The sequence below is a fragment of the Cololabis saira genome, chromosome 9, assembly GCF_033807715.1.
Source record: "Cololabis saira isolate AMF1-May2022 chromosome 9, fColSai1.1, whole genome shotgun sequence".
In the NCBI taxonomy this organism is placed as follows: domain Eukaryota; kingdom Metazoa; phylum Chordata; class Actinopteri; order Beloniformes; family Belonidae; genus Cololabis; species Cololabis saira.
In genome coordinates, this window is record NC_084595.1 from 22,503,648 (window position 1) to 22,516,190 (window position 12,543).

The following is a 12,543-nucleotide window of genomic DNA, read 5'->3' on the forward strand; positions in this document are numbered from 1 at the left end:
AGCTTCGCCTTTCGACTCAGCTCCTTCTTCACCACGACGGTCCGGTACATCGACTGCATAACTGCGGACGCTGCACCAATCCGTCTGTCAATCTCACGCACGATCTTTCCCTCACTCGTGAACAAGATCCCGAGATACTTGAACTCCTCCACCTGAGGCAGGATTTCTCCCCCCACCCGGAGAAGGCACGCCACCCTTTCCCGGTGGAGAACCATGGCCTCGGTTTTGGAGGTGCTGATTCTCATCCCTGCCGCGTCGCACTCGGCTTCAAACCGCCCCAGCATATGCTGAAGGTCCCAGTCCGATGAAGCCAACAGGACAACATCATTCGCAAAAAGCAGAGATGAAATCCTGTGGTTCCCAAACCGGATCCCCTCCGACCCCTGGCTACGCCTAGAAATCCCATCCACAAAAATTATGATCAGAACCGGTGACAAAGGGCAGCCCTGCCGGAGTCCAACATGCACCAGGAACAAGTCTGACCTACTGCCGGCAATGAGAACCAAACTCCTGCTCCGATCATACAGAGACCGGACAGCCCTTAATAGAGGGCCCCGGACTCCATACTCACTGAGCACCCCCCACAGAATGGCACGAGGGACACGGTCAAATGCCTTCTCCAGATCCAGCACATGTAGACTGGTTGGGCAAATTCCCATGAACCCTCGAGCACCCTGCGGAGGGTGTAGAGCTGGTCCAGTGTTCCACGACCGGGATGAAAACCGCATTGTTCCTCCTGAATCCGAGGTTCACCTATCGGCCGTATTCTCCTCTCCAGTACCCTGGTGTAGACTTTGCTGAGAAGTGTGATCCCCTATAGTTGGAACACATTCTCCGGTCCCCCTTTTTAAACAGAGGGACCACCACCCCGGTTTGCCACCCCAGCGGTACTGTCCCCTTCCTCCCTGCGATGTCGCAGAGGCATGTCAACCAAGACAGCCCTACGACATCCAGAGACTTGAGGTACTCAGGGCGAATCTCATCCAGCCCCGATGCCCTGCCACCGAGGAGCTTATGAACCACCTCAGTGACCTCGGCTTGGGTGATGGATGAGCACGTCCCCGAGTCCACACTCTCTGCTTCCTCAGTGGAAGGAATGTCAGTCGGATTGAGGAGATCCTCGAAGTATTCCTTCCACCGTCCGACGATGTCCCCAGTCGAGGTCAACAGCTCCCCACCAGCAGCGTAAACGGTGCCAGCAGAGTACTGCTTCCCCCTTCTGAGGCGCCGAACGGTCCTCCAGAATTTCCTCAAGGCCGACCGAAAAGTCTTTTTCCATGGCCTCACCGAACTCCTCCCAAACCCGAGTTTTTGCCTCCAGGACCGCCCGAGCCGCGGCCTGCTTGGCCTGCCGGTTCCTATCTACTGTGTCAGGAGTCCCACAGGCTAACATAGCCCGGTTGGACTCCTTCTTCAGTCTGACGGCATCCTGTACTTCCGGTGTCCACTAGGATTGCCGCCACGGCAGGCACCGGAGACCTTGCATCCACAACTTCGAGTCGCCGCGTCGAGAAAAACTGTAAGTAACCTCAATTTATTATGATAAATATGTCCAGTTTTATAAATATTTAAAGTGGGGCCAGAGCCATAAATGTTGACTAGTATGTTGACCATGTTGACCCATTTGTAAGGATGAGAAGGTTCTTAATCAAAGGGTGAATTTTATTTCAAGACAGAAGTTTCTTTGAATCAAACTGCATTCAAAATACTGCGTGCTTCTCATTTTGCTGATGCTTTCAAAATGTATAGCTCTGTCTCAGAAGACAATAGGTTTAGTGCAAAAAGTTTTAGCATATTTTGAGACTTGTTTTTTGAGATTTTTCTGTCAGTCTCACAACAGCACAATTCTTCATGCTCTCTTGGTTTTACTTGTTTTTCAGTAGTTAAAAGCAGATCTAGATGGGTATTTCAATGAGCCTGGGTTGCCCCTCTGCCACTGCTGAGTGCACTGTGCGAACGCTCAAGAGGCGTCATGTGTCAGCAAGCATGAGCCATCTCCATAGAAACATTATCAGCCATCCTGTCTCTGAGGTGGTTGGCAAAGTCCACTTGCGTCTGAGACAGCACTCTGTTTATGATTGTCTTTGGGATCCAGCCCTGCAGGTGCAAAAGACAAAAAAATGTTAAATTAAAGCTGCAAGCAGTGATGAACGGGCCCTCGCGCGTGCAATTTTCACCAATTAAGGTCAAGGACTTAAAACTAAGTCTGATGACACCACCCACGACTCTTTATGTCAAACCATTCAAAAGTTATGGCAGAAAATAGGAATTATGAAATATCGACCAATCAGAAGGGGCGGGGTTAATTCACACCAATTATGGTCAAGGGATTCAAAACCATGTCCGATGACAACACCCACGAGTCTTTATGTCAAACCATTCAAAAGTTATAACAGAAAAAAGGGACAGCCAATCAGAAGAAGGGGCGGGGCTAATTCAGGCCAATGAAGTTCAAGGACTCAATACCGAGTCCGATGACACCACCCACATGTCTTTATCACAACCCGTTCAAAAGTTATGGCAGAGAAAAGTTTTCTAGGGGGCGCTGTTGAGCCATTAGGCCACGCCCATTAATGCAAACCATGAAATATCAAATTTTTCGCCAGGCCTGGCTTGGGTGCAAAATTTGATGACTTTTGGGGAACTATCAAATATGGATCAGATGAAGGGGGGGGCGCGCTTTTTGGCATCTAGCGTCGCCACGGTAACGCTTTTGAAAGAGAAAAGTAATGCACGTAATCACAGGATGGAGACGCATATTTTGATGTATAACACACCTGGGTGCACGTTACGGTTCGGGCTCTGAAGCGGCTGAAGAAATGGCATACATTTCGCCAAAATGACACGATTAATTCAAAATGGCCGACTTCCTGTTCGGTCCTCTTCGGTTCGGTGGCGCCAAGAGACTTTTCTTTAAGTTGCCACATGATACAGGTGTGTACCGATTTTCGTGCATGTACATCAAACCGTATTGTGGGGCTTGAGGCACAAAGTTTTCTAGGGGGCGCTGTTGAGCCATTTTGCCACACCCATTAATGCAAACCATTAAATATCAAATTTTTCGCCAGGACTGCCTTGCGTGCAAAATTTGATGACTTTTTGGGCACGTTAAGGGGGGCAAAAAGGCCTTCCTTTTGTCAGAAGAAAAAATAAATAAATAAAAATAATAAAAATTCCTACAGATACAATAGGGCCTTCGCACTGAAGGTGCTCGGGCCCTAATAAAGATTCCTGCAAATACAACGTGGGGCACGTTTAGGGGGGCAAAAAGGCCCTCCTTTCGTCAGAAGGAAAACAAAGAATAAAAAATAGGGCCTTCGCACTGTAAGTGCTCGGGCCCTAATTATGTATGCTCATTGTTAAAGAAATGTTGACATGGTGACCACTTATACCTTTAGATCTATACTCAGTAACCAGGTAAACTGGGTCTTATTGGGGTCTTCAGCACATGGCTTCATCACTATACAGGTAGGTCCATTCTCGGCTCTGAAAAAAAACGACGTGAATCGTGTTCAGTTTAAACAGGGTTAGAGATCCATGGATTGTTTACAAATAGTGCATGCCCATTTCACGAAAATGAAATGATCATAAATGTATCAATTTACCTGACTACACCCTTCTGCTCTGGCATTTTTGGGTGTTGAGTGGACATCCCAGCCAGGAAGCAGGTGGAGCCGCGACGTTTGGTGCAGCGGACGCTGACAAAGTCCCTTGGTCCGACCACATTGCCAGGCGTTTCTGCAGAAACCTCATGGGTAACCATTGTGTCCTGGCCAATCTTTTGAAGAATCTGGAGCATCCCAAAAAGTAAAAAACGTCATCCAGTGATCTTGACTATATGTTCTGTACTTTGAGTATTTCTAAAAGTAGTTTAAATATCACAATCAAAAAAGCAATCCTTAATACAATATTTTCCAAGTTGAAAGATCCCAGCTCTCTTACTTTGACCTCTTTGACATTAGGGTTCCACTCCCCCATTTGCTCCATATTTCCCACCAGCTCTTCATAAAGGCTTTTAGGTTGTTGCTCCAACACCACTTCCAGTTTGAACACCTTCCCAATGTCGGGCAACACCTTACTCAGGACCTTATCTCCATTTGCCTGCAGATGGGTAGAAACGGGTTGTATGTGCCATTGCAACCACATCATAAACTCAAAACACATCTATTTTACATCACCACTGGTAGGTAACTGGGTTAATAACTTTACTCACAGCTACAGTTTCAATGGTCCAGTCATCCTGTTCACTGAGGATGCTGATGGCCTTCTTCAGTGCATCCTCCCCTTGTTTCACATAAGACATGTCCTCTTCACTGTACCCCTCCTCCTCAATCCGTGAACCTTAGAATACAGTAGCATGTAAACCAAAGAACCTGCCATGCAAGTTGTGTGAGATCACATTGGCCTCAGTGAATCACAACTCACTGAGAAGAGAGCTTCGCCGCCGGACTTGACTGATCCAATTGCTGGGTCCAGGACCTGCCAGCTTGTTGAGTTCATGATGAATGGCTACCACAGCGTTCTTTCTCAAACCTGGAAAACAGAGAGAGAGTGTTATCCATTTCATATGTATTTTACCTGATCAACTGTGCAGCAAAACCACGAAAAAATGTCACGACAAGAAAACATTCGAGTGAATTCTGTGTTCTGATCTCTGCATGCAGACTTCAACTGGACAACTGGGCATTCCAGCATGAACCAGCATGTGGAGAAAACGATGAAAAGGGAACTGTGCTGAATGCCAGTCCAACTGGACTCACATGTCATGTTTCTCATATGCCGATAGGAGATGCCAGCACACAGTTTAAAAGTTGCAGGCAGCATCCTTTTGTTTTTTGTTGTTGCAGGACTATATAAAAGTTTTAAAAGAATTAAAATACTTCAAAAGTAAACAGATTATAAACTTTTGTATGAACTGGAAATATTAAGCTGAGTAGCAGAGAGTGCTGCAGAGAGTCCTGGTTGTCTTTCTGTGGATGTCGGAGAGGGTCCATATATATAAGAGGGCTGCCCACAAGGCCAGCTTGCTATCACCACACAGATAAACACACAGATCAGCTCACTGTTCCAAAGGCCATGTCACCAAGGTTGCCTCGCGGACACGACGAGCATGTCTCAGATTCACACAAACACATTAAAGATAACATCCAGTGCCCAGGCCCACTGCTTTACATGCACTCTCTCTCTCTCTCTCTCTCTCTCTCTCTCTCTCTCTCTCTCTCTCTCTCTCTCTCTCTCTCTCTCTCTCTCACACACACACACACACGCAATGCATACAAATGGGTGACAGACCCTCATCAGTGCCCGAAAGAGCTGTCAGTGGGAGAGACCTTGAGTGACTCATCCATCCTCTCATGGTCCATTACACCATAAACACCATGGAAGTCGAGGGCAGAAATGTTCCATTACATTTGGCTTGTTTCTCCCCCAATAAAGTTTGATATTTCAGAATAGTCACTGCAAGTCTCCAGCATCACTGAAAATGAGTGGAAATCCCCCATCGGCCCAGGGACTGTTCTGTTTATCCTAGAGACTGAGCTTCTTTTTAGCGGATGGCAACATTTTATATAGTTTTAAGTTCGTTTTAAGTGATTTATTACGTTTGTTTGTATGATGTAAGTTATGGATAACAGTTTGTAAAGAGAGTTTATCTGTGAGTCAAGCCACTCTAAAGCAAGTGATGTCATTGTGTACATAATAGTATATTTTCTTCACAATGAACCCCTAGTTGGCATAAAAAAACAATGTGCGTACGTAGTGCACTGTTTTTATTAAATAATTATTTATTTCCTAATTTAGTAAAAGACTAGAACTCTTTTTTATCTTGTTTTGTGTTTCAAAAAAGGACCAAAAAAATGAACAAAAAATATGAAGGGAAATATTGAATTGATTCTACTAGAAAAAAATATAGAAACTGAACTACAGATATTAAAAGTAAGCTTGAGTTGATGGTGTTAGACATCGGTGAAGGTTTATATTCTGCATGTTTACTGTGAAGAGGCTGGGAGGGGTAAGATGGTTTCTTCAAGTACACTTGGTCATGAAATACCCTCTTAAAGAAAGCCAAGTATTGTTTTCTCCTACGAAGCTTCTCATTGCGCAGTATTTTATTTTATTTTTTAATATGACTGCTTTTCTCTCATACTTGGGGAAAAGGTTAACAGAATTAATAGAGGACACATAAGTAAGGAAGTAAAAACAATAAACTGTGTTAAAGATGGTTGAACATAGTCGCAGAGACAGAGTTTATTACATTTAATTATAGTGCTGCTATCAGTGTTTTCCTGGTAAGACTTTGAATCACACTTTTTATAAGATTTTCCAAAAGGCCTGATCAAGAATCAAGTGGCTCAGCCAATCTTAAAAACACATTTTATCATCTTGCTAGCATGTTTTGTGAACCTTGCATTCTTGATCCAGGAAAAATACGAGCTATCTAACAGTAATATTGCTCCAGGAGGTTGCACGTCAAACATGTTCCCAGAGTCAACAGTGCACAGGAATGGGAAGTTGTCAGTGGAGAAGTGGGTCATCTGATTAGTGTAGGAACAAGCACACAGAAAACAAGAAGTGATTAATAAATCCTGCAGAAAGACTAAAGTTACCTTAACCTGCAACCTTGCATCCCTCCAGGCTTCTCTCATCTAACATGGGAACACGCAGGCCTTGTACTGGCTGACCCATTACACATACACAGCGCGCATAGGCCAGGCTCCCATGTCTCTTGTACTGTAAAGCTGTTTTTTTTTTTGTGTTTTTTGAGACAAAGAATCTGGAACCGAAGTTGGTCATATGCCTGGTCGAATGAGACCCCATTTGGCAAGCACAGAATTCTGTTTTAATGAGCTTCAGTTTTGCGTCAAACTGCCTTTGTCTGATGTGGATCCAAGGCTGGCAAGTGCACCTGGAATCTGAATGTCAAAGTCTCTCCTATAAATTGTATCTCTGACAAGTAAGGGCATTTTTTCCTGTGAACTTTAGCATTTGATGTCCAGAACCAGGACCTACTGATGATGTCTACCGTATAGTCTGAAAAGATGGACCGAACATGTTTGACTTCAGGATGACACTTAGACACAGTAGTTTTTTTTTTAAATCTTATTTTCCACCATATTTAGCTAGAAGTTTGTTAATTACAGAAAGTTAAAGGAAAAGATACCCGCAATCCACAGTCGTTACCTGTTAGTTATTGTGCCCAATAATTTCTTACACCATGTCCGCATGACCAACATGCAGCAGAATGATCACAGAAACCAAATACCGTTTCAGTGTTAAGTGCATATGACTAAACATGACAAATGGGTACAAATCTAAGATTAAAGTTATGAATATTGCTGCCACCCATGAGGCCAGATGTTCCCTAAAATTCTCTAATGTCTGCACTCTAAATTGTCTCACTTAACGAAAAAGGGTGGAATATGATAGAGACATTAAATATAGCCTTTTTCAAATGGTCATGCTACAAGACATTCTTTCAAAAGATGAAAGAGGCTAAAAAAAAAACAGTTCAGATACATGAATACAAGGATAAGAAGATTTCCATAAACACAGCTTTTTGGGAAATATAGTTTTTTGAAATGCCTCGCAGTTTTTTTGCTCCTCCAGGTTCAATTGTGATGTCCGGCAGCCACAAAAACAAACAAAAAAACAACATTATCTTCAAACATACGCACACATTTTACAACATGAACATAATAGAAATAAAGAGGCAGACAACTTGTGAGTATTCAAACTATAGTACAGAGTTTATTGGGACTTGAATGACACAGTGAGTTTGGCTTTCACATGCACTCAGCACTTCGCTGTACATCACATTAAGAAGGAAAATTCCCTCACAAAATCTCTGCACTCCATCCTTTCTTCCTCTTTCCCTTCACTTCCAACAAACTGTGTGAGTCAATGTGTATTTATGTTCCCCAGTGAAGCAAACAGAGCATGACAGTCAGAAAATAAACAAAGTGCTGATGTCTGTGAGGGCATTGTCTGGGAGATCATGCTAACAAGGAGGCACTTCAGTCTGAACCCAATTTTTATTTTTTTTTTTTCATATCAACTACACAAAGAAAAAAAATTAGGCTTTTGTGAGATTGGTAAGGACAATTGAAATTACTGCATGGAACAGCTTCCACTACCGAAAATAGGGAGAATACCACATTCTTAAAACAAGCAAAAGAAATGAAGCTCTTCCTCCCTTTTAATTGGCTGTGCTGCTGCAAGAAGGCCACTTCTTTGTGTGGAGATCCTCTGGTGTCTTCCTCTCCTCTTCATCTGCACTCAAGTGAAGCAACTGGACTGATTCAAGAGGATTTTGTTAAGTTAAACCTTTCATATAGCTGTTGATACCCTGTGTCTTTGATTACAGCTGGGCACAAAGCAAGAGGAAGACCCTTTAGATTTGTGAGGCATTTTGAAGAACAAGTTAAAAGTAGGTTTCTGGGGGTGGGGGTGGGGGCAAAATATGAAAAACCTATACAGGAAACAACAATGATTATGCAGCAATATCTTTTACATGGAAAAAGGCATAGGGAGAACAAGAAGAACACTTCAGTTTTGGATGTAGAAAATAAGCGGCATGTGACAATATCAATACAACAATGTGCCTTAATGATTAGAGGTAAAACATTTTCATTTGGTAACCAAACAGCATGACATTATTTTAAAATGTGCAACTTGTAAGTCAGGCTGAGTGCATGTGTTCCCTTCCTCTCCATGGGGACAGAAAATGGAGAAAGAAAAATAATCAGTTTCTGTACAGCATATTAATTAGTTTTTCAAATCCCACATAATGTCTAATATAAAGTGACACTGTAAACCGAGGGAGACGTCTGTGTATAAGATGGTAACATCAGTGGAATGAGGTATGCAGAAGCAAAAGGGATACAGCTGTCCATACTTACACTTGTCCATGCAATCAAAACACAACACGATTCTCACAATTCTGAGTGTGTGCGTCTATCTGATTGTTTATGTACTGTATGCATGTGTGCTTTAAGCAGTATGATATGTCTGCAGGCTCATATTTAGAGAAAGTGTTTAAAAAGGGATCACACATTCTGATCCTCCTGTGGTTCTACACGACAGCTAAAAACCTCCAAAAACCAACAATTCAACATGACAACAGTATCACGAAACTAAAACTGCTATCTTTGGCCTGAGTGTACGCAAGGCAATGTACAATATGCGTTGAGGTTGTTGAGGTGATGTGTTCTGAATGTTTAGGAGTGATCCGAGGTATGGGAGGTGATATAAAGAGAAAGAATAAGTTAAGAGTACGAGTTGTGCAGATGCTGACACTTAGGGGATGGAGTAGATGAGAGAAATATCTGTACAGGATACAGGCCAGAAACAACAAGACTGAAAATGACTGGAAAAAGAAAGTCCTTTTCTGGAAAAGCAAAAATATTCACCATGACCCCCAAGCTTCAATCCCCTGTGGTGGTCTTTATTATACAGTGGATCCCCTGAATATTAGCTTGTTTTCTATCCTTTTCTGCTTTCAACAACATCAGTGGCTCTGTTCTATAGTCCAACAATCCTGAGGGTGAGTAAAGTTTGAATCTTTCCAAATGTCTCTGCAACATTGACCACCCTACTATAAATGCCCAGGGTCTCAGGGCCCGCCACCCCACCCACCCCCCCACCCCATCCCTCCCCATGGGCTGACCATTTAGGCTCCTAGACAGGCTGTCTCCAGCTGCTGCTCAGGCCCAGTTGTGGACCAATCAGCAGTGGGGAAGCCCTTCCGAGCTCCCTTCCTTGTGTATGGCTCCCAGGCTATCACTGCGCCACTAGGGGGCAGAGTTGGACATAGAGTCCACAGAATTTACACTGGAAGACTGCACACGGCTGTTGGAAATAGACACCTCTGGGTGCTGCAGCAAATTCAGAGAGAGAGAGAAAGAGAGAGAGAGAAACTTGTCTTGGTTAATTTGAACAAGTACATCAAGGTTTGTGAGTGTGTATGACTGTGCGTTCACTTACATGCCTCCGGAAGATCCTGTCCAGCAGGCTGCGTCTGGGTGGCTCTGGAGGCTGATTCCAGTCCAGATCCGGAGGTCTCGTCCCTTGAGGCCCAAACACATTCAAATCTCTGAAACACTCAGTTTCTATCATCTAAAGGAGAGGGAAGGATGAGAAAGGAAATAATAAGGGAAGAGATCATTTGACGACCAGTAAGTGAGCGGCTCCAGCAGTTTTACAAACTGCACTGAGCATTTAAAAACGTCATATAAAGTGCACTGACTTACCTCATTCTGCCATGGGATGGAAACACTGCCTGTAGCAAATTTGGAGTAGAAGTCGTTGTCAGTTTGGTCCAAATTTACTCCCTTGACTGTGGAGAACTGCTCTATGTCCAAAACATCCTTGCAGTACACTGCCCTAGGCTGAGAGAGGGCAATGACCATGAAAAAGATGAGGTTGAGAGGAAAAACTTGAGACTAGTATATCTTAATAGATAATTTATCACCAGTTCATTGTACTCGCTGTTCTTAATGGGAAATTTCCCTCATAAAGTAAATGGGGGTATATTATTACATTTAATCAAGAGCATAGTTTTCTGATTGCGCTGTTCCTTTTCAAAATGATGTTTGTGCACTAAGATTCACATACAAACAATTACACAAGCAAACAGATGTGGAAAAACGAGCACCCACTTCATTAATTGTTTTTTTTGTGTATGTAAATTCAACAATAATAATCTGATTGTACTGAAGCTTAGTAATAATAACCACAGGCAAACAACCAAAGAAAGTTTTTTATTATTGTGCCATTCTTTATTTAACTAAAATGACGTCACACAGAAGAACAAAGATTGGGATGGGAAATACTACGTATGGCCTTCCTGCTTCCACATTATTTAAGAGGGAACGTTCTCGACCATCAGCCCTCTATGAATTGATCAATTGATCAGGTGTGCGGAATGCAAAAAAAGCAAGCATTTTTGTTTTGTTTGTTGAGTTACTGGAAATGGACACCTCTGGGTGCCGTTTGTAAGAGGTGTGTGCTGACACAATGCCAAGAGGGAAAGACATAAGCAATAGTCTTAGAGAAACATCTATTTCAACACATAAACCTGGAAATGGTTATTCACAAGTGCAAAGCATTCAAGGCAACCGCCAACCTTCCCAGGAGTGGATGTGTCAGCCAACCAAGGTCAGACTGTAAAATGCTCTGAGAAAAACAACAATAATAATAAGAACTAAAGCTAGCTACATATTGGACCCCTCAAGTCTGACTGAGCATAATTAATCTTAAAGTTTATGATAGCACAACTGGCTTGTTTAGAAGGGCTGCCAGGAGCCTCTGCTGTCTAAACAGAACATGAAAGTTGGAAAAACTGCACATGAATAACAAGACTTCTGAAAGAGTAGGCTTTTTTAGATTGCATCCCACTGTTATCGCTGGATAATACGTGCGTTTTACGCGTGTTGGGTAATATAAACGCATGGAATGTTATTTGTCACCTCGTTTTTGCCGGGTTTGGCTTCGTGCATTCTTTGGCCAGTTCATCAAATAATGGACCATCACTCATGCTTCGGGACATACAGCGGTTTATGGCGTCCTCTGTTCTGATTCTGAGCAGCTCGCGGATCTCCTTGTCTCCCCAGTTACTTATCCTGCAAATATAGGCCCTAACTGTGACGTCCTGCTGCTGTTGTTACTCTCATCAGCTGTTTCTTGTTTTTATAAAATAACAATAATAAATAGATAAACAAAAAAACTTTTCTGGTGGCCTGTACTCAGGTTACGTGATCTACAAATCCCTCCCACGTTATGTTTAGTTATGTTTACATTAGAGCTGACCCGTGGTACATGTGTACCCCCGGAGGCGAGTGCCAGCTCGACACGCCACCCTGCGCCGCCAATGTAAAAAGAACAAACGACATTCTAGATCCGTGCGTTACACGCAGTGTATCCGCCAATGTAAAAGGGGCGATGAGTACAAAGTGGTCGTGTTTCACTTCACGCCCACTGTCAAGCACGGGGGTGGTTGTTTTGAAGACACTTCTAGACAGGCTGTCTTGAAGCTTAAGGTCCAGTGGACAAGTCAGTAGATAGTTTTTCAGTAATCTGCTGGTCTACAGCCAATCCCTTGCAGTCATTGAGTCAACTTGTCTGTATACTAGATTATTCCATGGGCAAACGTGAGGTCACCTGCCCAGCTGCTAAAGCTTGTTGAATGTTTGGTCACACAGCAGTATCTAATCTAAAGCACAAATCTACATCAGAACTGATTTAAATACAATAATCAAAGTTTTGGAATGGGCTAACCAAAGACCTTAACCCAACTGAAATGTTTTTACACTTATACAAGCACAAAAAAAAAGTGGGTGGTGCCAACTAACTACCAAATGACATTTACACATAACTGCCCTCCTGTCTGAATACTCCCTCAAGGTTTGCTGCTAAATTGCTGTCAAATGGCACTGTCAACATTTCTTGACTGACAACAAAACATCAAAAAACATAAAAAAAATCATTGCTTCCTTGTGGAAGTGCTTATTTTACTTCATAGTCCCCTCCAGATGACTGAAGGTTGAA

General features: G+C 43.1%; 2 protein-coding genes across 2 annotated transcripts in view; both read right to left on the reverse strand.

Moving 5' to 3' along the window:
* Nucleotides 1–1,760: 1,760 nt before the first annotated feature.
* On the reverse strand, nucleotides 1,761–4,950 carry star (steroidogenic acute regulatory protein). The gene is made up of 7 exons (XM_061730829.1): nucleotides 4,761–4,950; nucleotides 4,426–4,533; nucleotides 4,214–4,341; nucleotides 3,943–4,101; nucleotides 3,606–3,790; nucleotides 3,393–3,486; nucleotides 1,761–2,097 (listed from the first exon to the last, which is right to left on the reverse strand). Exons 1-7 carry the CDS (start codon nucleotides 4,822–4,824, stop codon nucleotides 1,978–1,980), a joined length of 858 nt encoding a protein of 285 aa, XP_061586813.1. The 5' UTR covers nucleotides 4,825–4,950; the 3' UTR covers nucleotides 1,761–1,977.
* Nucleotides 4,951–9,646: 4,696 nt separating this feature from the next.
* Nucleotides 9,647–12,543, reverse strand: part of grk5l (G protein-coupled receptor kinase 5 like) — a 34,411-nt gene continuing 31,514 nt past the window's right edge. Inside the window, exons 14-16 of the mRNA XM_061730828.1 lie at nucleotides 10,248–10,385; nucleotides 9,982–10,113; nucleotides 9,647–9,872 (exon numbers count right to left, since the gene is read on the reverse strand). Of these exons, the coding sequence (XP_061586812.1) occupies nucleotides 9,789–9,872; nucleotides 9,982–10,113; nucleotides 10,248–10,385 (354 nt within the window). The 3' untranslated portion in view covers nucleotides 9,647–9,788. The remainder of the gene's footprint in view (nucleotides 9,873–9,981; nucleotides 10,114–10,247; nucleotides 10,386–12,543) is intronic.

Coding starts and splice junctions, on each gene's coding strand:
- star (XM_061730829.1), bottom strand. CDS start 4,824: ATGCTGCCTGCAACTTTTAAACTGTGTGCTGGCATCTCCTATCGGCAT. Junction 4,534..4,760: donor GCATATGAGAAACATGACAT/GTGAGTCCAGTT, acceptor TCTGTTTTCCAG/GTTTGAGAAAGAACGCTGTG. Junction 3,791..3,942: donor CTAATGTCAAAGAGGTCAAA/GTAAGAGAGCTG, acceptor GGGATGCTCCAG/ATTCTTCAAAAGATTGGCCA.